Source organism: Triturus cristatus, chromosome 8 (assembly GCF_964204655.1).
Source record: "Triturus cristatus chromosome 8, aTriCri1.1, whole genome shotgun sequence".
Lineage (NCBI taxonomy): Eukaryota > Metazoa > Chordata > Amphibia > Caudata > Salamandridae > Triturus > Triturus cristatus.
The window spans coordinates 181,569,128-181,592,002 of NC_140591.1; the positions used below are offsets into that span (position 1 = coordinate 181,569,128).

Genomic DNA, 22,875 nt, shown 5'->3' on the forward strand with positions numbered 1-22,875 from the left:
GTCTCTACCAGATACATCGTTATCGAAGGTAAGTAACTTGAACATCTGATAGAGACTACAAGCCGCAGATTCCTTAACGTAGAATAGATACCCTAGCCATACCCAGAGGGGAGGAGGGTCTACGAGAGAACCTCACCAGCTTGGAAGAACACAGGGCCCCAAGAGGGAATGTGTCATGGGGACAGGAAGGATGGCCCAGCCCCCACCAAGCAGAAGAAAGCAAAAACAAGGAGAAGGGAAGCCAGGATACAACAAGCCTACCCGAAGAGCAAAGGGCGTCTGTCAGAAAACACCGGAGGGGCAGAAGGCGCCCCGCGAGTGCCAGTGGAATTAAATAACCACCCTCAAAGCCAGGGAAAGGAGAAGGAACTGAGGCAGAGCCTGCCCTAGGAGAACACACACACAGCGAAGGGCACAGCTGAATAGGTGCCTATCCCGAAGTAGGGAACAAGGGACAGGAGCACACGCTGACACGCAGAGTCCTACGGAGGGGGACCAAAACCACCATGCACACGCAGCCACAGCTGGCAAATACCAAGAAGCAGCGGCTCAGAACAAGGCGAGCGCAAGACGAAGACAGACAGGCCCCAGCAGGAACAGCGGAGAACGAGGTGGAAACACCAAGACACAACGCTGTAATCAGCATCACAAAAGTCGGGCCGATAACCCAGAGGCGAAGAGGAAGGGACCTCATTGGAGAAGGAGAAAAACATCAAAGAGATAGAGACCGCATCAAGCGGTATACGGGGACGCCAGGAAAACGCGAGGAACCTGAGAAAGTATCCACGCCCGCCTACCTTAAAACTGGGCTATTCAATAGCCAACAAATACCCCACCTAGGGTATGAATCGTCCCTGAACAAAAATAGGGAAACACCTCTTAGGGAAACCCGCAGCAGAGGTCAAGAACATAAAAGACCTGTGGGAACACCACAGACGGCTTACCAAGCAGCCAAAAAAGACAAAGGGTCCAACCTGAGCACCTATACAGCTGCACTTAACAGCAAATAATACACACCACAAGCTGAAGGGCTGAACCAGCACCCAAAGAATAAAGGGGCCAACTGAAGACCCCGAAAGCACGCAAGGCCGCACACAGCACACAACGGGCCAACCGAAATCTAAGGCCCCAAGGAGAAAGGAGGAATAACGCCTCCCATCAAGCATTGGAAGGCCGAGCTTACGGTGGAGGATCCACAAGACGCTCCCGAACATTCTCTGGAAAGAGACCATCCCGTAGCCAAGCATGGCGGCAGAGGGCCACAGAACTCGCAATAGCACGGCCGAGGGAATCAGAGACGTCCAAGGCCGAACAGAGAATGAAAGTAGCTAACTCCCGACCATCCCGCACATGGTGCCGCAGATCTGCGCGAAAAACCAAATACTGACAGGGTGAGAGCCTGTATGTAACTGTGCACTGTTCACAAAGTGTCTAGTCTGACACTATACAATCTTAGAAATCATATTGTGCTTTTAATTTGCAAAAAAGAAACATCACATTATCTGGAGCATTTCACGTTTTTTTGGTGCGAGACAACAAATTAGTGTTTGCGATTTGTTTCAAAAAACAATTCATTCAATATTTACATGAAGAACGCGGTATCATACAAAAATCATGTGTAACATTATGTCAATTGCATGTTACAAGCATATAATAATACATCAAAATTACATCACAACAGAAATGTAAATGCCCAATGCATTTCGGAACCAGCCGGTTCCTTCGTCAGGGGCCAATCTGAAAAATATAAGGTAAACCATATGCTAGTGAGTAAAATGTGTTTTTGGCTCAATCTCTAGTAATCTGGTGATGAGCAAACGTCACTCTAGGAGTTACCTGTTAGTGTGTTCAATTTGATATGCTCTGAAAGAGACAATATTGTGGCAGTGTCAGCAGCAACTAGAGTAAAGAAGTATACGTAAGTGATAGCGGTGAGTGCCTAACAGACTCACGCTTACCTGTTTGAATGGGAACTCGTGACTCTGCAAAAATAAAATACCGGGCTGTATTGAGTGAATGGGACTAACGAGGGACTGATGAAACTTACAAGAATTGAGGATAATGCGTTTCACTAAATACTATCATAAGAGTAATGGAAAGCAGAAAAAAGAGAAAGACAATATCTACGAGATGACGTGCGTTACGTGAGGCGTGAATGCTGTAAGCGAAATAAACAAAATGCCCAAAGGCTGTAATGCGTGCCAAGGAGGCTTAAAACAGATAATTAAATCTCAGCTGATAAAAGAGGAGATAGACCAGGGGAAGGGCTTGGGTAGCAGACTGTACGAAGAGAATAAAAATGAACCACTTTTTAGAGAGGTTAAAGTCCTAGAACGCATTACAGCCTTCGGGCATTTTGTTTATTTCGCTTACAGCATTCACGCCTCACGTAACGCACGTCATCTCGTAATTTTGATGTATTATTATATGCTTGTAACATGCAATTGACATAATGTTACACATGATTTTTGTATGATACCGCGTTCTTCATGTAAATATTGAATGAATTGTTTTTTGAAACAAATCGCAAACACTAATTTGTCTCCTCGCACCAAAAAAACGTGAAATGCTCCAGATAATGTGATGTTTCTTTTTTGCAAATTAAAAGCACAATATGATTTCTAAGATTGTATAGTGTCAGACTAGACACTTTGTGAACAGTGCACAGTTACATACAGGCTCTCACCCTGTCAGTATTTGGTTTTTCGCACAGTAGGAGAGGACAAACTCCTACATAACTGTAGCACCGCTGTTCTAAAAAATTCTGTCAGAACTTAGTATAAAATTGGTGTATCACCGGAGTGCTCTCCCTACATAACCGTTGTTTAGCAGATCTGCGCGGGCACTCTCTTGGGAGGCTCGATGACAGAAGGGACTCCGCGGAATCCCACAGATCGGAAGTAGCCCTGGCCAACACACAAAGAGTGTTGAGAGCACGCAGAGCAGCGCTAGTGGAGGCGAAAATGTTACGCCCCCAAGAGTCCAGCCACCGAGCCTCCCGTGACGGCGGAAGCAGCACTGAAGGCAAGGAAGGAAAAGCAGCCGGCAGGACAGGGCCCTGGGCCGAGGGATGGGAAAAAAGACAAAGTGGATCGTGCGGAGCAGGACTCTGGCGGTGAAGGAGCTGTTGAGGCACCGGATCCCCCGTGGCAGGGCACCCCCAGGCCCCCAGAAGAGAGTTATGGAGGGAAGAGAGTTATGGAGCGACGGTTCAAATGGGAGAAGCGACTCCCCGCTACCAGAGCCCTGATGGAGACCCGCGCATGGCGAGCAATCTACGGACATCGCAGGAGGAGTGGGAGGGTTCAAGGAAGCCTGCAGAGCCGTAGCGTAGGCTTGCATCTGGGCCCTTGTTGCCCCGATGCCGGGAAACGGTGGATAGGGCGGCGACGGGCGATGGCGCACATCCTGAGAGGGACCGGCGCCCTCTGCCGAAGGAGGACAAGGCCTCGGGGGCAAACTGCAAGACTTACCTGCAGGCAAACGAAGGCCATGGGGCCTCGGCGAAGGACGATGCCCCATCCGGAAACGGCTGATCCTGGACCCGTCCGAGGTGGGAGACGGACGCTGCAACGAAACCGACCTGGACAAGAGGGCCAACATCAACTTCATCCGGATCTCCCGCCGGGACTTCGGTTTGAGATGCTGGCAAGTCTCACAGTCCGTAGAGTCATGGTGCTCGCCCAAGCACGACATGCAAATAGGGTGAAGGTCCGTCGCCAACATCTGACGTGCACAAGAAGTGCACGTCTTGAAGCCCAAAGGCATGGTACACTGTTCCCAACTCAAGGCGCTAAGAGGCCCCAAAACAGGCCAAGGAGCACACTTCGGATCCGCGTTGCACGCGGAAAAGAAGGAAACTGACGTCAGCGTGCCGGGGTGGGACTTATGTGACCTCGCTGACGTCACGTCTGCGGACGACGTCAGGGCGGGGTCGCGTGGTACCGTCCCCCGGCGGGCAGAGGTGCTGTGGCAAAGATTTTCCAGATCCAGCCTCACGCCTGGGGATAATTCTACGTTAAGGAATCTGTGGCTAGTAGTCTCTATCAGGTAAGCAATTTTGTAAAAATTATGGAAAACACGTCTTGAATAACAAAAATGCTTGCAATGAACATATGGTGCGCCACCTTACCAAAAAGTCAAGACGTAGTGGGGATCCAATATTGGTCTCCAAAATGCAAATTCAAATAGTTTGGTTCAGTCGCAATGCATCAATAGTGCGAATTCTTCCTAATTGGAAAAGCTGAATTTCTCCACCATCAGGTTGGAGACAAACATAAATCAATGAGGAAGGTATTTGGGTCACAAGATCCTTACTAAAAACGTTCTGTGGCACTGTGTTGATAAAGCCTTTTTGAGTACGACGTAAAAAAACGCCATATCTACTGCAGTCGAACCCAGAGGTGGGTCTATGTCAGAGTATGTGTACAGTCTACTCGAACCTTGAAGGGTCAGTAGGTCTGCAGCCTTAGAACAATTCAGAGGCTCAAGAGGGTCACAATTGTCTGTGTCCTCATGTTCTTCTGGGGCTTGACTGAGGTCAAACTATTTCGGAGATATTATACAGGATGTCCAAATATCGTTATGGGGCACCAGCACATTCCTCCCTAACCTGCTCTTTTTCCAGCAAGCGTGAAGCATTTATTTATTATCACATTCGTGGGTAGGAGAGGCTTCTGAGAAGGCAGATGGGATGATGGAGGTGGGAGATGTGGCGCCGACATCAGAGCTGAGACAGACAAAATCTGTGAAGGGACAATGTCGGAAAAGGACTGAACGATACCAGAGGGATGGTCTGTTCCAATGGCTAGCCCACGGGTATGCCTCCGTACAGTGTCCCATGGAGCCTAACGGTGCTCCAGAGAAGACCAGGGGTCACCTGAACATATTAAGTATAATTTAATGAAGCTGGAAACCCTCAGTAAACCAGCATCCATACAACCTTCTGTGCTAGGGGAGCAGCGCTCGGGTCAGCGGGGCCTACCAAGGTGTAAACTTCAAGAATTCCACTCAAGAGTAGGAGGAGCCAGAGGCGAAGCAGAGGTGGGGACTTAGCCCTAGATCGTCAGTGCCTTTTGGGGGGGAAGCAGAATGTTGCTTCTTGTTTTTGTGCTTTATTCTCCTCTCCATGGGGTACTTTAATGAAGGAGAGGAGAGGGGGAGTGACTTGGATCTGGCCCTGGTCCTTCATACTGATCTGCTAAAGCCGAAGTCGTCATCCTTGGCATGGCCCTTGAAAAGCTTGGCCTATATCTTTCCTTAATTGCCTTTGGATTTCTTCGAAGACTATGATAGTATGAAAAGTATCAAGCCGGGTACAAGGCACCACAAAGAAATGTTAAGTGGGTCGGTGATGCATAATTGCCCATCACCCCCACTGCAGTGTTTAAAACCGGACTTCTTTTCGGGGTGGTTGGGAGGATATCCTTAAGCACTGCTCCTGAAAATGGAGCAAGAATTACTTGGATGGATGAGAGAAACTCCAGATCGGTGTTAAAAGGTACAGGAAAATGGAACTCATGTCAGGAAGGCAGCATGGGCGCTACATAGATCCAGGATATGTCACAACTACTCCACTTTGGGTGTTGAGATGAAGCAAGCGCCCATAACCGGTGAGGGGGAGCTACGCCCGAAGTTTCCAGGCCAATCCCATGCCTGGAATTTTCTGAGGTGAGAAATGTGCAGTTAGACGTAGCCATCAGAAAACAATGTTATTCTCTCTTTTGGCAATTGACTGTCCAGGGACAGAAAAGTCGAGCAGTGATAGGCTGACATTAGAAGTACAGCTAATACATTCAAGATGCAGACTACACTGCAATGGTCAGTTCAAAAGAAGGTATGAGAAAACAGCAAGATGTGGGTGTGATTAAACCAAAAAGATGGAGAACTGATCTGCTTGGTTCTTTCCAAAGAACCTAGTCAGGTTAATGTGCTCCTTCTGCCTCAACTGGAGGGAAGGAACATGTGTGCCTAGAATCCCACCCATGAAGTGAAGTCCCTAACACTGAATTAGGCATGTCATTTTGTTGATGAAAAAACCTCATCATGCTATCTGTAATGTGTAGACACATCTGGAAAGCTGGCACGGAAGTTTCCCAAGTAAGGACAGATGTTCGCAACTTGCTGTGCAAGCGGGTCATTACAATTGCCATCATCTTTGCCAACATGCCAGGACAGAACAAATCCAAAGAGGAAATTGAAAGTGTTCTCGTTCTACTGTAAACCTGAGCACTTTCCTGAAGCAAGTCCAATTTGGGACGAGGAAGAACTCATCCTGTTGATTAAGAAACCCTAGACAGTTTCACTCCTACAATGACTTCCAACTTGCTATTTGTGCAGTGTGATTATGAGAGAGGAATGATTATAAGAGAATTTTAAAAAGGGAGATGCTTGAAGGAGTGATGACTGCCCATCAGCAAGGTATGGGTAAAACTGGGAATCTGCTTTAAGGTGAAATAAAGATGCTATACATGTTTTGAAAAAGGCAGCTCGTTAAATTTTATAATCAGTGTTTTGTCTAATACATATCAGCAAAATACAATGAAAAATCCACTGTTGTGCCAACAAGTGTTCTTAAGGAACATACGCCCCAACACTCCAAGGAAGCTCAAAGTATGCCTGGCACACCAAACGATTAGGGATCAAGTACCCCCCTGCTCTACATTGTATGGGTGTTGCAAGTCACTGAGGAGTTCCTTTTAAAGGTTATGGAACTCCAAGGTGACTTACACAATACTTATAATGTACGGCAGGGGGTTCTTTACCCCACATAATACATGGTCACACAATCAACTTTCCCACAAACCACTTAAAACCTTGGTGTGTAACTCTTTCATATGAAAGAGAGAGCATGTTTGCAAACATGTAGAATAAAATTAGTATCTCTAGTGCAAAATTAAACACATCAAAAAACCTGTTCCATATTTGTGGCTAACAGTTATGTGTAACAGTTAAATACAAGTCAGTTTAAAATAATGCCGTAGTAGCTCAGAATGTGTAGAAACCTGCAGGAAGATTCTACTTTTCTATAGTTATGTAAGGAGTGCAAAAAATAAACATGTTCCTAAACAACACAGAATTTTTTTTCCAAAAAAACAGAACAAAAGAAAGAAAAGCAACGTTTCATTTCAGTTGCTTTAAACAGCTGCTCTGTGTCCTGACCTGCCTTTCACCTCTGGCAACAGGCATTGAGACATCAAAACTTGACAGTAATAACAATGCAGCTGAGTTCTGACGTCTTTTCTTTATAATCACTGAGTGCGTCACAAGTCGGGATTACAGAATCCCATGCATTATAAGAATATTGCATTGCTGAATTTTCAATTACTCTGATTTAAATTTCAATTTATTTGAAATTAGTGCTCTAAAATGCACCAATTGAACCGGAGTTTCAGGTCTGGCTATACACAGCAATGGCTGTGTAAAGGAATTACAGGTCACAATTTATATATTGAAAACAATACAACAAGAAGACATATATAGAAAGAGTGAGCTGTGGGTTAGTCCCCTTGATCTATTGGATTTCAAGTGTTTTCCAAGCTTGGCCTTTGTTTGAAAGGGCAATTCCATGCCAATTCGAGGATGGTTACAATCTCCCGTTCGTGTCCTATGAGGTATTAGTGATGGGGTACATATCAAGAAGTGTTTTTTTGTCAGACAGCAGAGGCAACAGGACTTGTTGCTTGTAATGGAAAGATACTGTTCTTTGGTGCATTTACTTGGCAGGCACATTGACACAACATATCCTAACACACCATGACATAACACACCATGGCATAACACAAGACATTTCACCACAACACAGCATGACAACACAAAAACTATCAATTACAGAGCATAGCACCACAACATAACACAGCGTGACACGATGTAACAGAATATCATATTACAGCACAGCATTGCACCACAAAACATCACAACACATCCGAGCATAGAACTGCAAAACACAACGTGCACAATACACTATAAAGCACAGCACGAGCTAACATATTTCACCTAAACAGAACACACCCTATTATACCTCCGTCCAGCATGATACAGCGCACTACACATTAACTTACACAGTAGACATTAATTAACAGCATAGCACAACATAACTTACACACCGTAACAGAGAATGACACACCCTTTAACACAGTATGACAACACAGCACAATGCAAGATGAAATGTTACTTTTCCAGGAATGCTTAAGACTAGCTGAGTTGTATGCCAATTACTATAAATAAATATTTATGTAGCATTAGTGTGTTTCACCAATGTTATCTATAGTTCTAAAATAAACACAAACATTAATTACAACCAGACTAATTAGTTTTGAAAATGCTTGCTCCAAATATTGAACAAGCAACTATGAACGTGCGAGGGAGGTACGTACGCCTCACCTCAGTCACATTTAACCAGAGACTCCTGGCTCGGTACGGTAAATAGTACAAGAAGCTCACCCAATGGAGAAAAGTGAAATACATCTGTAGTTGGATGGGTCTAGCACAAAGGATGCTTACAGCACCCTGGACAAATGCACCCTGGACAAATGCACCCTCAGTTGCATTTGCTGCACTGTGACGCTACATTCTCGTGGCAATAGCTGGAAATGTTTTCTAGTAGTCACCCAAACAACACGCTTCACTCTACATGTAAGCCACACAAATCAATACCCTTCTTGACCATCACCTTTTAAAAAAAAAATTTTAAGGCTTGCAGGGTGAAAGGGAGGGCGGGGGCAACACACACAGAGGGGGGATGTGTGTGGGGCAACAGAGCGGGGTGGTGGGGGGTGCTATAATGCAGCCAGGTATGGAGCACTTTTTTGTTTATTGGGGGCAGAAGGCAACATGGACGGAGCTTATCAGACAGGGTCAACCGTGATACCAGGGAGTGACTGGGGGCAAACAACAGCAGAAGGGAGGGAGGGTGGCAGCGTGGGTGGCTGGGGGCAAGCAACAACGGAGGAATGGAAGCAGGGTGGCTGGCTGGGGGCAAGCAACAATGGAGGAATGGAAGCAGGGTGGCTGGCTGGGGGCAAGCAACAACGGAAGAAGGGAGGGTGGGTGATGGGGAGGGTGGGTGGAGGCGGGGAAGAAAGAAAGGATGGGTGGGGAAGGAAGGATGGACGGGGAAGAAAGGAAGGATGGGTAAGGAAGAAAGGAAGGATGGGCAAGGAAGGAAGGATGGACGGGGACGGAAGGAAGGACGGGCGGGGAAGGAAGGAAGGACGGGCGGGGAAGGAAGGAAGGACGGGCGGGGAAGGAAGGACGGGCGGGGAAGGAAGGACGGGCGGGGAAGGAAGGACGGGCGGGGAAGGAAGGACGGGCGGGGAAGGAAGGACGGGCGGGGAAGGAAGGACGGGCGGGGAAGGAAGGACGGGCGAGAAAGGAAGGATGGAAGTATGGATGGGGAAGAAAGGAAGGACGGGCGGGGAAGGAAGGAAGGACCAGTGTGGATGGAAGGATGGAAGGGGAAGAAAGGAAGGATGGGCAGGGAAGGAAGGATGGGAATGAAGGAAGAAAGGAAGGAAGGATGGACAGGGAAGAAAGGAAGGATGGACAGGGAGAAAGGAAGGATGGGCAGGGAAGGAAGGATGGGCAGGGAAGGAAGGATGGGAAGGAAGGAAGGATGGACGGGGAAGAAAGGAATGATGGGCGGGGAATAAAGGAAGGATGAGAAGAAAGGAAGGAAGGATGGGCGGGGAAGAAAGGAAGGATGGGCGGGGAAGAAAGGAAGGATGGGCGGGGAAGAAAGGAATGATGGGCGGGGAAGAAAGGAATGATGGGCGGGGAAGAAGAAAGGAATGATGGGCAGGGAAGAAAGGTAGGTTGGGCAGGGAGGAACGGAAGGATGGGCAGAGAATAACGTTATGATAAGCAGGGAAGAACGGTAGGATGGGCAGAGAAGGAAAGAAGGAGGGCGGGTGGGGGGCAGGGAACGAAGAAGGAGGGCGGGTGGGGGCAGGGAATGAAGAAAAGAGGGTGGGAGGGTGGTTACTGATGCGAACATTTTTTGCATTCTGTAAAAGCCACTCAGAGTCACTATATTGTAAGGAATACCCCCTTTCTCAAAAAAAAACTTTGTTCGATATAAGAGGCAGAGTCATTGCATACTTACGGGTATATGGGGAGGAGACTGAATGGTTGCAAACTGCACTGGCTGAAGACTACTTAGCTTTGCACCGCTTCTTATTAAACTGATTCGCTCTTCAAACTGTGACTGAAAAAATAAGAAGAATTATGGTTGTATTTGCCAGTTACATTAAGACACTTTAATGTTCGAATTTTAAATAAATTCACACTGCACCAAAAAAAAAACAAAAAAAAAACGCTGTCTGACAGTGTTCATGGAACGTAAAACTTTCCCATGGAGGTTCTATATTAAAAACTATATCCTATATAACCTTAGCAAAACTAAAGAACTCACTGTAGGAGAGTAGGATCTGCTTCTTATGGTTACCCCCACTTTTTGCTGAGGTTTCACTGTTTTTTTACTTTAGTCTGGCTTGGGCCCTGCTAATCAGGACCCCAGCCTAGCTGCTTTCTCTCTAAATTGATTCCATGTACCTTAGGTACACCACAGATTGGATGCTGGGGTGCCCTTATAAGTCCCTAGTGTATGGATACTATGTACCCAGGGCATCGGTACCCAAGAGGCCTACCAGGGGCTGAAGCATGTATTATGCCACCCCTGGTAAGCCTTCCAAAATGACACCACAGGACGGCTACAGCAGCCTGAGTGAGGTGGTGTATGCACCGCTTACTGAGATATAGGTTCACTATATCTTACCCTATCACTGCACATATAAACCTATCAGTCACCCCTATGGCAGGCCTTACCAATCCTGAAGGCAGGTTGCTTGGTTTTGTGTGAGAGGGTGCCCATACATGAGCAGAACCCCTCTGCAGCCTTCGGAATCTCTTCTCCGGAGTGGTCTGTGATGCAGCCTGACCATATACTCTTAAGTGCTTTATAACCAAACGGTAAATGCTAACTTTTAACTGGCTGCACGGAAACATATTGTGTTTGGTGTTTGGTGTCAAACACCTTGGAATCATACCCCCACACCAGTAACTGGTGTGGGGGTATGACCCCTCCCTTCTAGAGGGAGAGACATGACAGCACCGGTATACCCGGTATACCCGGTACCAACTAACAGAGCACCGGCATCACAAAATGGATGCTGCCAGCCACAGACACGGGTCTGGCCTCCTGCTGCTGACCGAAACTCCGTCAGGGGAGACCTGGACAACAGGTTTCCTGTCACAGGGAGGTGGTTACAACCTCCCATGCAGGCCTTAGTGAATTAGGGCAGACTTCAAAGCACTCTAGGAGTGATTTGAAGTCTGCACTGGGGGCACATTTGGTGTCCCTGTGCATAGTCCAGCTCAAACCGGTTGCAGGGGCTACCAGCCCCTGCTCTGGCGCAAAACTGGACAAAGGAAATGGGTGTAGCCACCCCTCTTTCCAAACCCTCCCATAGGTGGGTCCCCAGAGTAAGTCCAAACCCTTCCTTGGGTATAAAGAAGGAACCCCTGTCCTTAGGACTTTAGATTATACCTGGACGAAACTCTGCTACAGAAATCCCGGAACTTCAACGATCTACAAGACTAGATGACTGAAGAATCTCCCTTGGAGTAAAGGAGTTACTCCCCTGCTTGGCAGGCACCAAAGATGCATCTGTCCGGTCTGCATCTCCGAAGCTCCCGCCGGATGCTGAAGAATTTTCAACAGAGGAGGTGGGTTTCCAGACTTCCTAGAGGCTGACCAGAGTCCCCAGCAAAGCTGAGACCCGTAGCCCTTGTGGGTGCCATGGAACTGGAACCCCTGGACACCGTGCACATTTGCAAGTGCATCAACTTCTCGACGTCCCTCGAGGCTGTGCATTGGGTTACTTGTAGCCCAGACCCCGAGCACCTTTTCCACCAAAGATTGCTGGCCTACACTCCACGAGTGTTCCGTGAGCCCGCACTTTGTGGTTTCGCTCGAGGCTCCTTCGTGACCCATGGTCCGTTGACTGGTGGGTCCCTACGAAGGCAACTCTTACTTTAATTGGGCTTCCCTGGTTGCTCCAGACGTGCCCCGACTCTCCATCGCTTGGGGAGTACCCGGGTTAATATAAATGTGGAAATATAACAGTTTCTGCCTTACTTTTGTCACAAAACCCATAATAAATATGGATAAATACAGATAAAGTTGACAAAAAATAAATATGGGTAAATACAGACGGAAATGTCAAAAAAATAAATACCATAAAACCGGGAGCCCTAATTACAATAAATGGTATTAATAGATACTAAAATCTGTTGTTAATTCACATCAGGAACTCAGACCTCTTCGGAGTTCTGATTCCTCTGTGAGTTCTCAAACTTATGGACTTTTATTTTTCACACACCAATTTGTTCTCTTCACACACCACCCTCCTGGGATCATCACTCAGCTTTTCCTTGTCTTTCCGTTCCATCACCAACGGGGTTTTCACTACTTTCTTACCATTCCATACGTTACCATCACTCAATAGAAGCATGTACTTGTTCACCTTCTTTACTTGAAAAGGATCAGAATACTTAGACTCCCCTTTCTTAACTCTGCGTCCTTTCGGTACTTGGACACAATCTTCAATCTAGTAATCACCCTCCCTCATTGTTTATCTCTCCAACACAACCTTGTCGCCTTCCATTCCTTTGGACATCAGTGGTCTGCCCATGCGCGCACACATCACCTCAAAAGGTGATCTCCCCATCACGCAATAAGGAGTGGTGTGATATGACCATAGTAACTTCCTCATTGCCACTCTCCAATCTTATCCTTCACTCAATGCTACCTATAAACCATCTTTCAAAGTACTGTTCCACCTTCCCACAAGACCATTTGTTTGAGGGTAATATACCGATGATCTAACATGATCAACAGCCTGCTCCTTAAGAAAATCGTTCATGTGCTGGGAAATGAACTGGACCACATTGTCTGACACCATAATTTCTGGCACCCCTTCTCTCATGAATAATTCCTTTAGGAATCCAATTACAGTCTCAGAAGTGACTTCCTCTGTAAACTTCACTTCGGTCCATCTACAGAAATAACCTTTCAACACAATGGCATACCCATAACATGTAATGTACCCGCAGCGTCAATTTCAATCTTTTTCAAAGGACTATCTGATTTGTTAGTCACACAACTGGGGAAAAACACTTTTTCAAAACTTTCTTTATTGAGTGTTTAGAAGTTACAACAATACAGATGTTAGTTTTTGTTCAATTACCACTGTTGAACCTGCAGCTTACAGAAATGCCATTCAAAAAATCAGTTGCTAAACATTCTCAGGTGTCTCCTATAAAAATCTCAAATTGCAAGTAACTGCAGCACAAAATTCTCATTAGTCCTTCTGTTACCGCCTTCTCACCGTCTCCCTAATAAAAGAAAATGATACATGGAACAAAAATCCAACATTTAAAGGTACATGAGCGAGATAACACAGATAACGGACACAGGTGATCTTAGCATGTGCAAGGAGGAATCTACATAAGTATAGCTTGCATCTAACTGGTCTTTAGGTCTTCCTGTAATGCTGCACCCTGGGGCTTTATTAGTATTGGAATAAATGTAAAACCTGTGTTTGTGTCGGGCAGGTGCATGACGGCAATCCATGAGAGAGGTAATGAACAACAGGGCACCCATGTATATTTAAAGTTCTTAAAGGTGTCCGATAGGATATCCGCCATGCGTTCCATTGTTAGAGCCTCCCGTAGGCGAGAATGCCAATGTGTTATAGAGAGGGCCTCTGTCCTCTTCCATGCACCTGCCACTGCCATCTTCGCTGCACCCAAATACAACAGTAAAATTGATCTATCCCCTATTGTTTGGCGCTTGAGAGAATTGTACCTTAGGCCTAGGAGTATAGAACCTGGGTCATATGGCACCGGATAACCCAGAATCTCCCTAATCTGTGCTAGGATTTTAGCCCAGATGGGTCTAATCAAGTGGCAATCCCACCAGATATGCAGAAAATCACCTAGCATATCACACCCTCTCCAGCACATTTCAGATGCTGCAGGGAAAATGTTCTTTAGTCGGATATAGGTACCATTCATAAAGCACCTTGTAATGGGCCTCCCATATTCCCATGGAATGGTTGAATTTAGGTATGTCCCTCCACAGCTTACCCCATTGGTCGGCGGAAATGTCCTTACCTAGGGTCCGCTCGCAAAAAGGTCATGTGTCTTGGACGGGGGTGGTCCGAGAGTAGAAGGGAATATAAGAAGGAAATAACACCCCTCGATCTAGCTCTCATCTTCACAAAGCGTTCAATAGGTGTAACGTCCCTAGTTGCTGACTTTCTCATATCAGCTCCAACACCCAGTGTCGGAGTTGTGTATAGTGGGAGTGTTCCGATGCAGGAAGCTGAAAATGTCTCTGACAGTGCTCAAACGTCAGTAAGCCCCAGTTGTTTAAGGGGTCTGACACAGTTAGACAGCCCCCTTCTTTCAACGCATCAAATGCTCCTGGGTGTGAAGCTGGAGGTAAGGCTGGGTTATAGTGCATCAGCGTGTATGGGGAGGGAAAAGTGGTTGAAGCAGCCGTACGACTGACCTCGTCCCAAACTTTAAGTGTGGTGTGCTCAAGTGTGTGTTAATTGGGCGGTCTTCTTAGGCTTCCAGAGGAGATCCCAAATACATCTCTCTGTCACTGCCCGGTTCTTTTGGAGCCAGAGTTTATGAGAGGTTCTTGGGGACCATTCCTGAATCACCCTTAGTTGAGAAGCTTTAAAATATAGATGGTGGTCTGGCAATGCTAATCCCCCCCCAGGGTTTTCAGCAAACGGAGCTGTTGATAGGGGAGACAAGCTCTTTTACCCTGCCAGATAAATTGTATGAGCATGGAGTGTAGGATGGGTAAGAATCTGTGATCTAAATCGATCAGCAGTCCCTGAAATAGGTACAATGGTCGAGGAAGTACATTCATTTTTATAGCGTGTAAATGGCCCAGCCATGAGAGGAACAGAGGAGCCAATCGGCGAAGGTCATTTTTCAATTATTGAAGAAGTGGGGGCTAATGGGCCTTAAAAAGATCAGTGAGTTTAGGTGTAATTTTAATGCTAAGATAGGTGATCTTTTTCTTCGCCCACTGGAAAGGAGTGCTTCCACAACCTGTTCTATTTCAGATTGCGGTAGATTCAAATTAAGGAGAAAAGACTTAGTCTCAGTTAATACTGAAGCCGGATGCTGATTCTAAGTGTTGGAGCTCTGTCTGCAGGGCTCACAACGTATTCATGGGATCAGTAATAGTACATCATCGGCAAAGAGAGAAATCTTATGTTCCTTTCCCCCAAAGTAGATGCTGTGAATAGTGGGTGTTGATCTAATCTTAGCTGCAAGGGGCTCAAAGCTAAGAGCAAACAATAGCGGAGAGAGGGGTCACCCCTTTTGAGTTCCTCTCTCTAAATAAAAGACATCAGAGCTCACTCTGTTGACCAAGATCCGAGCACAGGGTCATGCGTAATTGATGTTAATCATGCCCACAAAAGGGTCACAGAAATTTTCGTAAGGTATGAAATAAGAAGGCCTTTTCTGCATCTAGTGCCAAGAGGGCTGCCGGTGATTTTTTAGTAGCTTTTTCGACCAGGTGGATCACCCTTCATAGATTATCATGTGTCTGCCTACCTGCTATGAAAACCAGACTGGTCTGGGTGACTGAGGTCTGGAAGCAAGCTCTCAAGCCTAGAGGTTATGTCTTTCGTATATAATTTGACATCTAGGTTAAGGAGCGCTATCGGCCAGTAGGATTCACATTTTTTAGGGTCTTTCCCTGGTTTCGGGATGACCGAGATTAGGGCCTCGCTCATGGAAGAAGACACCACTCCTCCCTCTGCCACAACGTTAAATAAAGGTACAAGATGGGGGAGTAGCTCTGAGCTAAAAGTCTTTTAAAAAAGGGCTGTCAGCCCATTTGGCCCCAGGGATTTATGAAGTTTGAGCTCCGTAATGGCCGTCCAAATCTCTCCTTCAGTTGTAGGTCCTCCCAATTGTTCATTTTAGGCTTGGGTTACCAGTGGAAGGTGTAAATAGTCTAATTGGGCTTTTTCAGCAGAGGTCTGCTTAGTATACAACGTTCTATAGAACTGGCCAAATATTTGGGCCTTTTCGGGATCTGACACTACTTTCTCTCCCGTGCCAGATAGAATATCTTCTATGTATTCTTTCTCCCATTTAACCCTCAGTTGTCTGGCCAAATGGGACCCAACTTTATTTCCCAGTTCATATGTAGCGCGTTTGAGCCTCAGGAGTGTGAGCTCAGCTCTATTATTGTAGACAGCATTAAGTTTACCCGAGTGTTATTACTTTCCTTTGTAGTAGTAGTGTCTGGTTTGGTTTATGTGCCTTCTCTACTTCTAACAGCTCCTTGTCTAGTACTAATCTCTCTTTCGTTCTTTGTCTGTTGAGGGCCATGGTCTTAGCAACGCACTGACCCCTAAGCAGCACTTTAAAGGCATCCCAATTATTTATTGGGGTAGTATCTTGGGGGGGCATTCAGATCAGTCTGATAGTTTTTCGTAGGTCATCTCGCATCAGCTTGTCGTGAACCCAGCGTCTATGTTTCGCTAGAGCTGCATCCTATGTCATAGTAATAGTAATTGGGGCGTGGTTGGATATCGTAATCGAGAGGATAAAGGCAGAATTTAAGGCACATGTCGGTGCCTGATTTACAAAAATATAGTCTAAGCATAGTGCGCCATGTGTCTACGAGGCCCTGATCTTTGAATTCACGTTTCAACGCTCTCATAAAGCTACCATAGTGCCCTTTGGGGATGTGTATTATCCATGCTTGGGTCCCAGGTGAGATTGAAATCACCCATCAGCATTGTATCCTCTTCCGCAAATCCACCCAGCAGTGACAACATAGAGCTCAAAAATTGTCCCTCATTATTGGGAGCATATACAGAGGCAAAAGTACACATGAGACCATGAAGTCGTCCCTTGACCATTACCCCACTCCCTTCCCTATCTGACTTACATCGCTCCGATTGAAACTTCAACGATGAGTGGAACAGTAGGGCAACCCCATTATGTTTTGATGGTGCTGACGATCTCTAGATTTATTTATTTTTATTTATTTATAAAGTTTTATATAGCGCGAACAAGATCCCGAGGGATATCAGAGCGCTTTACAATAGGATGGGAGGAAGGACATAAATGCAAAACCGACATCAAGTAAGAGTAAAAAACAGGAATGATCGCAGATTCAGGGACAGTTGCACACAAAAAAAACAAAGCACAATAACAAATGATAGTACAATCGAAGTAAGAACAATGTCTTCGAGCAGGTGAGCCTAGCCCGATTAGGATAAGAAGTCCAGGCAGTGGTGTCAGGTAAATATGTGTCTACTCTTCCACGTTGCCGCAAGGCAAACCTCAGGATGTGACACTCCCACAAATAAAGCTGGAAATGTCGAGACAGCCCTCGTGGAATGGGCTCAGACACGCAAAGACAAAGGTCTGCCTGCTTCGTGATGGCAAACTTTTATGGCACTTGCGATCCATCTAGAAATACTCTGCTTGGAGAGCGGAAAACCTTTCCTTGGTGCACTGTATCTGACAAATAATTGAGATGTGTCGCAAAAAGCTTGTGTACTATGCAGATAAAGCTTTAGGCAACGGTGAAGAGCCCTCTCTGCAGATGTCGTTGGATTCGGGAACAAAGTCTTTAGTACCACAGGCTCATTAAGGTGGAAATAAGATGGAACCTTGGGGATCAATTTCGGATTTGTGCAGAGTAGAATTCCATCCATATTGAATTGCAAGAAAGGTTCCTCTATTACAAAAGCCTGAATTTCACTGACCAGTCTGGCTGACGTCAAGTCAAGAAGTAATGCCAACTTTCAGTGTTCAAGTGCCAGGCTGGAGGTGGAGCCCTTATAGGGGGGAAAGGGGAGGGAGGGGGGCGACACACAAAACAGCCCTTTGAGGAACTCTTTGATTATTCTAGAAGACCACAAAGATAAAAAGTGATCTTCTGTAATAGAAAATGGCCGTTAAGTGAACCCCTACTGAGCTATGCACCAAGCCAGATTTCGCTAGCTGCAAAAGTAAGGTAAAACCTGTTCAGGAGAGGAGGACAGCAGATGTATACCCGCGTGACGGCACCATATGCAGAAATGCCTACATTTGAGGCGGTACGTCTTGTTGGTACTGTCCGCCCTGGCTATGGGTAGGATATCTCGGGTGGCTTCATGTGTGTCTCTTGCAAAGGTACTACATCATGCCTTTGGTCTAATAGATATTTACGTAGTTTATGCCTCTTGGCTGTGGAGTTAAGCCCTTTAAAATTCCATGTTAATGAGTTGATCCCTATCTCGATCTAAAATCCAGCAAGATCTCCATGTGTAGTGCATTGAGACCCTTCAGGAGCCTGTGAATCCCATCCCGCATGCATCTCTCTTTAAACTTGTGGGTGACACGTTGTTACTGTGGAAGGTGGTGAAGTGTTAGTGTCCATGTACCTTAATTTAAAAAAATAAAATAAAAAAAAACAATCCCAAAATATGTTTGAATAAGTGAACAATTGCTTTATAGTACAATCTTGCCCAAAAAGAAGAACATCCACTTGGGCAGATAGGTCAAAATCAGCTAACGTAAGGTGAAAATGGCTTACCATAGTAGGTCCACATTGAGGATTTCTAGTAATATAACATAGACGGTCGAGTTAGCATGCGCCCCGAACCCTTGCGTTACAGCAAACATTCAGAATTGTTCCTGAGCCCTGTAATCGAAATAAACACTTTTATGTCCCAAGGAGATTACAATAGGTCAAGCTCCACCGATGTGTCATCCAGGCCAATACGCAGGAAGTAATCAACTTCTGTATCGAGTGCCTCAATGTTTGCATTATTGGTGCAAACGCTTCGGGGATTGCCAGTGTTCTGACTTCTCTCCCTCTTCTACTCCATCTGCTTGATCCCCAGACAGCGTCAGGTCCAGGACATTCGCTGCTTCCTGAAGAGTGATGGGATGGTAAGACTTATACTGTAGTATGAAAGCAAACCCAAAGGGATATATCCATCGGTATTTGATAGAGTCTTTCCTCAGTTTGTCCGTAGTTGGGGGAAACTGCTGGCAACGAGCCATGGTGACAGGCACTACATCCTTAAACAGCGCATATGTGAAGCCCTGAAAAGACACCTCCCCAGCCCTCCGCGCCGTCTCGATGATCGCCGCCTTTGTTTTAAAAGAGTGTAGTTTTATCAGTATGTCTCTTAGCCTCTTACCTCCTCCTAAGTTTGGTGGCCCCACTCTATGTACTGTTTTCACCTTTAGGCCGGTAGAGCACCACAACTCTGAGAATAGTCCAAGTATGAACACCTCCAGATCCAGCCCCTCCACGCCCTCTACCATACTGCAAATGTGGATGTTCTCCTATGAGATCTGTTCTCTAGATCATCGCATTTTAAAAGAGATGTCGGAAGGTGCGTCTGAAAATGTTTCACAGTGGTCTCTGCGTTGATTAAGGCGTTGTTACAGGTACAGCGTTTTAGTTTCGAGATCCATTGCACGGGTGCCCACTGAATCACACATCTTGTTGGAGAGAAGTGAGTTTGCTTTGCATATCCGCACGTAGGCTTTCCAGGGATGCGTTCATATCTGACTTCAAATCTTTTCGCAGGTCCTGTTTAAAATTCTCTTAAGGATGTCAGGAGGTCCTCCCTGGTAAGGCACATGTAGCTGTCCATACTTCCCACAGGGGCGACGCAAAGTAGTTAGAGACCCTGTTAGCCTGTGTTTTTTTTCGGAGGCATAAAGTCGGGAGGCATCTATGTCAAGCTATTGTAACAAAGGAAAGTAGTAGCATGCACCTCACCTGGTCTGCAATCACCATTGAAAGGGCTGCCAGTTTCATCTGATCGGGGGTCGTCCCTCCCCATATAGAGCCAGAGTCAGGATGATACCCCAGGTTTGTCCTAGTGTCCTTTCTGAATGGAAGGCCCTTCAGGGGTTCAAGCGACATGTGCGCCTCCCATTCTCCCCCGGGGAGGAGAGGGCCACTCACAGCGCTTCTAGTTGTCAGGCCCTTGGATAATGGATCCCTCCTCCAGTGGGCCAGGATCCTGGTGTGATGATTTTCGCAATGCTTTGAAGGGTGGGGCTGGCGAGAAGAGAAGAGAGAGAAGTAAGCTAGCTCCTCTGCGCGTTCCAGGACCGTGCCTCTGTCCCAGGGCACCGCGATCTGGGAGTCAGGCAGTCGTGATTGCCCGGTTTCTGATTCGGTCTAGTGGTCACTGCCACAGTATCCCGTTTGATAGCCTCTGCCTTCTGCTGTTGAGGGCACTCACCGATGTGGCGTCCGGCGCCTCAGGACTGCTCCGTTCGCTTTCGGTCTAGAGGCTATGATCGAGGTAAGGGGCAGCTCTCTGCTTTCTCAGGGGCCACTCGCCTCTTTATGCCAGCCCGGTTCACTGCCGTCAAACGCCCTCTCCCGCTTGTCACTTTATTTCTCTTGGGGTGCCTACAATTTAGTTGCCGCAGAGATCGGAGCATCTAGCTCTTAGTGGTAAGTGGGCCTCGCCTGACTCGAGCCGCACAGCGGCCCGGGCATCTCATCTGGTCGCATCCGTCTCGTATCAGCCAGATTGTTAGAAAGTGCCATTTATCACTCATACAGCATAGCCTCTCTTGCTTCTTTCATAGGAAAATGTAAGTCATCTATGAACAGTTCCTGGGTCAGAGTTGCACCACTCAAGCATCACCTTCTATAACTGGGAAGGCGACTAGATGATGGACTATGCCTAATCTAAATCTAGTCAGTACATAGCGATGTGACGATCTAGTCACTGTAATCAAATATTCTTGGATTCATCTTCTAAATTCAGTTGATTGTTAACATTTAAAAGTTGAGTGTTTCTCTGTGGTACACCTTCGGGTTTCTATTTTGTATGCCAAGAATCAGTCTTTGATTTCCCTTTTGTTTAAAGAGGTCACCTTCTGATACTTTTACCAGGCCCCTACTATCTAGTTTCTCCACTATCTCACTTGAGGAATTGGCAATGGAGCTTGCAAAGTGCATATCAGGATCCACTCTTGACCCTTGCCCTCCTGCCACTCTCTATCGAGCAGAACCAGTGGTGAACTCCTGGCTTAATAGGCTGCTTAACTAATCTCTGGATCAGGCGTTGGCTACCTCCAGCTGGAAACCAGTTCTTATCTCCTTGTTGAAGACATCTCTGTTGATCCCAGGGTCTTTTACAATTTTAGACCTATTTCTTTTTTGCCACAGCCACTAAACATCCTCCAAAGAATATAAATAGGCAGCTATCTAATGTTCTTGAAGCAAACTACCTGCTCCATGATTCCCAATAAGGGTTACGTGCCGGATAGAGCACCAACACTGCTTTGCTTGAAGTCTCGAAATACATTAAACCTAATCGTGATTTAAATACTTCGGTTATGGTGCTGCTTTTGGATCTTTTGCAGCATTCAACATGGTCTACCATGCTATTTTGCTGGAGAGACTGGACATGATCAGCGTCAGAGAACTATGCTGGCTCAAATCCTTCATTAGCAGGCAATCTCAGGAATTTTTCTTCCTCCTTCTAACTTCTGAGGCTAAAGGTGTGAGAATTGTTCTATACTGTATTTTTATTGTTCTGGAACTAGGTTTATTACGAGCTGTAAATATACTGTCTTATGAAAATGTGTATTATTGTGCTGATATTTTTAAAAGTTGCACATTTTCAGAAAGAACTCCATTTATGAGGAAACAAAAATGAGGAATTATAATAGGCTTACCTTAAGGTTTGCAATTTCTCTTTCAATGCTGGAATGATAACTGTTCCAGGACATACTTCGTGATGTGAACGGAGGTAATGCAGAGGAAGGCATGCTAAAATAAAACAAACCCTAAATGTTAAAACCATGCTAATCAGCTATTTATAAAATACTTTGAAGGGAAAGAAACAAGCATGAGTACAATTTTTAGGTTTTAAACTCTTATACTCCTATGCCTAGCAATTTTTAATGCAGTCCCATCTCACTATATCATCTCATCAATGTCATTAACAGTACTTGGAATAGGCTGGCAAAAGACTGGTTGTTGAAACCAAAAAGTAGTTAAAGTTCAGCCTTTCTGATCTGGCTACTTCTGGCTACCGCAGAAAGGCTGAGATGGCAGAAAGATAGCTCTTTAAGGTACCCAAAGCTAAATCCTGCTGGGCAAGAGAAAGAATAAAGAGAAGAACTTGAGGGGAGCAGAAAGAGGGTCAATATGTCTCTCTGGACACCATGCCATAAACTTGCCCCAACAGCAGGCAAATACGGTCTTGGCAGAGGGACACCTGACTGCTAAGAATTGAGCATAGCGGTTTTAGTGCTGCAGTCTTTTCTGAATACTGGCTGAAAAAGGTTGTGGAGGTCAAATTCTTCTATGTGTTGGGTGAGTTGTAGCTGGACACACTTCTCCATTGTTTTGGCTAGGAAAGGGAGGTTAGTGGCAGGTCTGAAGTTATTGAGGTCGTTGGGGTCCGCCCCTGGTTTTTTGAAAATGGGTGTGACTTGGCCTAGTTGGAGTGAGTTGGGTATACTGGCTGAAGAAAGAGGTGTTCATGATTTTGGCCCAAAATGGGGAGATATGTTTGAGGTTCTGTACTAGGGTGGAGGGGTTCAGCAGTGTGGAATGTGGGCTTTATGTGCGCGATTATATCGGAGAATTCTCCTTCAGTTGATTCGATTCAATATACTTTATTCGGTTTGTTGAACAGCCATAAAATCAATTCCAAAATTATAAGTATACTTCTAAAATTAATAACACAACATAATGACATATTCCATAATCATGACAAACCAAATTGATAGCGTGTTTTTAAGCTAAGTAATGCGGTCTTAACAGCATATTCCAGAATCATT

At 45.9% G+C, this 22,875-nt stretch overlaps 1 protein-coding gene across 3 annotated transcripts in view; it reads right to left on the bottom strand.

Moving 5' to 3' along the window:
- Nucleotides 1-22,875, bottom strand: part of LOC146801783 (E3 ubiquitin-protein ligase TTC3-like) — a 1,211,260-nt gene that overhangs the window by 322,329 nt on the left and 866,056 nt on the right. For all 3 annotated transcript variants that reach the window (XM_085621275.1, XM_085621274.1, XM_085621273.1), the window contains exons 40-41: nucleotides 21,763-21,856; nucleotides 10,103-10,204 (exon numbers count right to left, since the gene is read on the bottom strand). In XM_085621275.1, coding sequence (XP_085477401.1) covers nucleotides 10,103-10,204; nucleotides 21,763-21,856 — 196 coding nt within the window. The remainder of the gene's footprint in view (nucleotides 1-10,102; nucleotides 10,205-21,762; nucleotides 21,857-22,875) is intronic.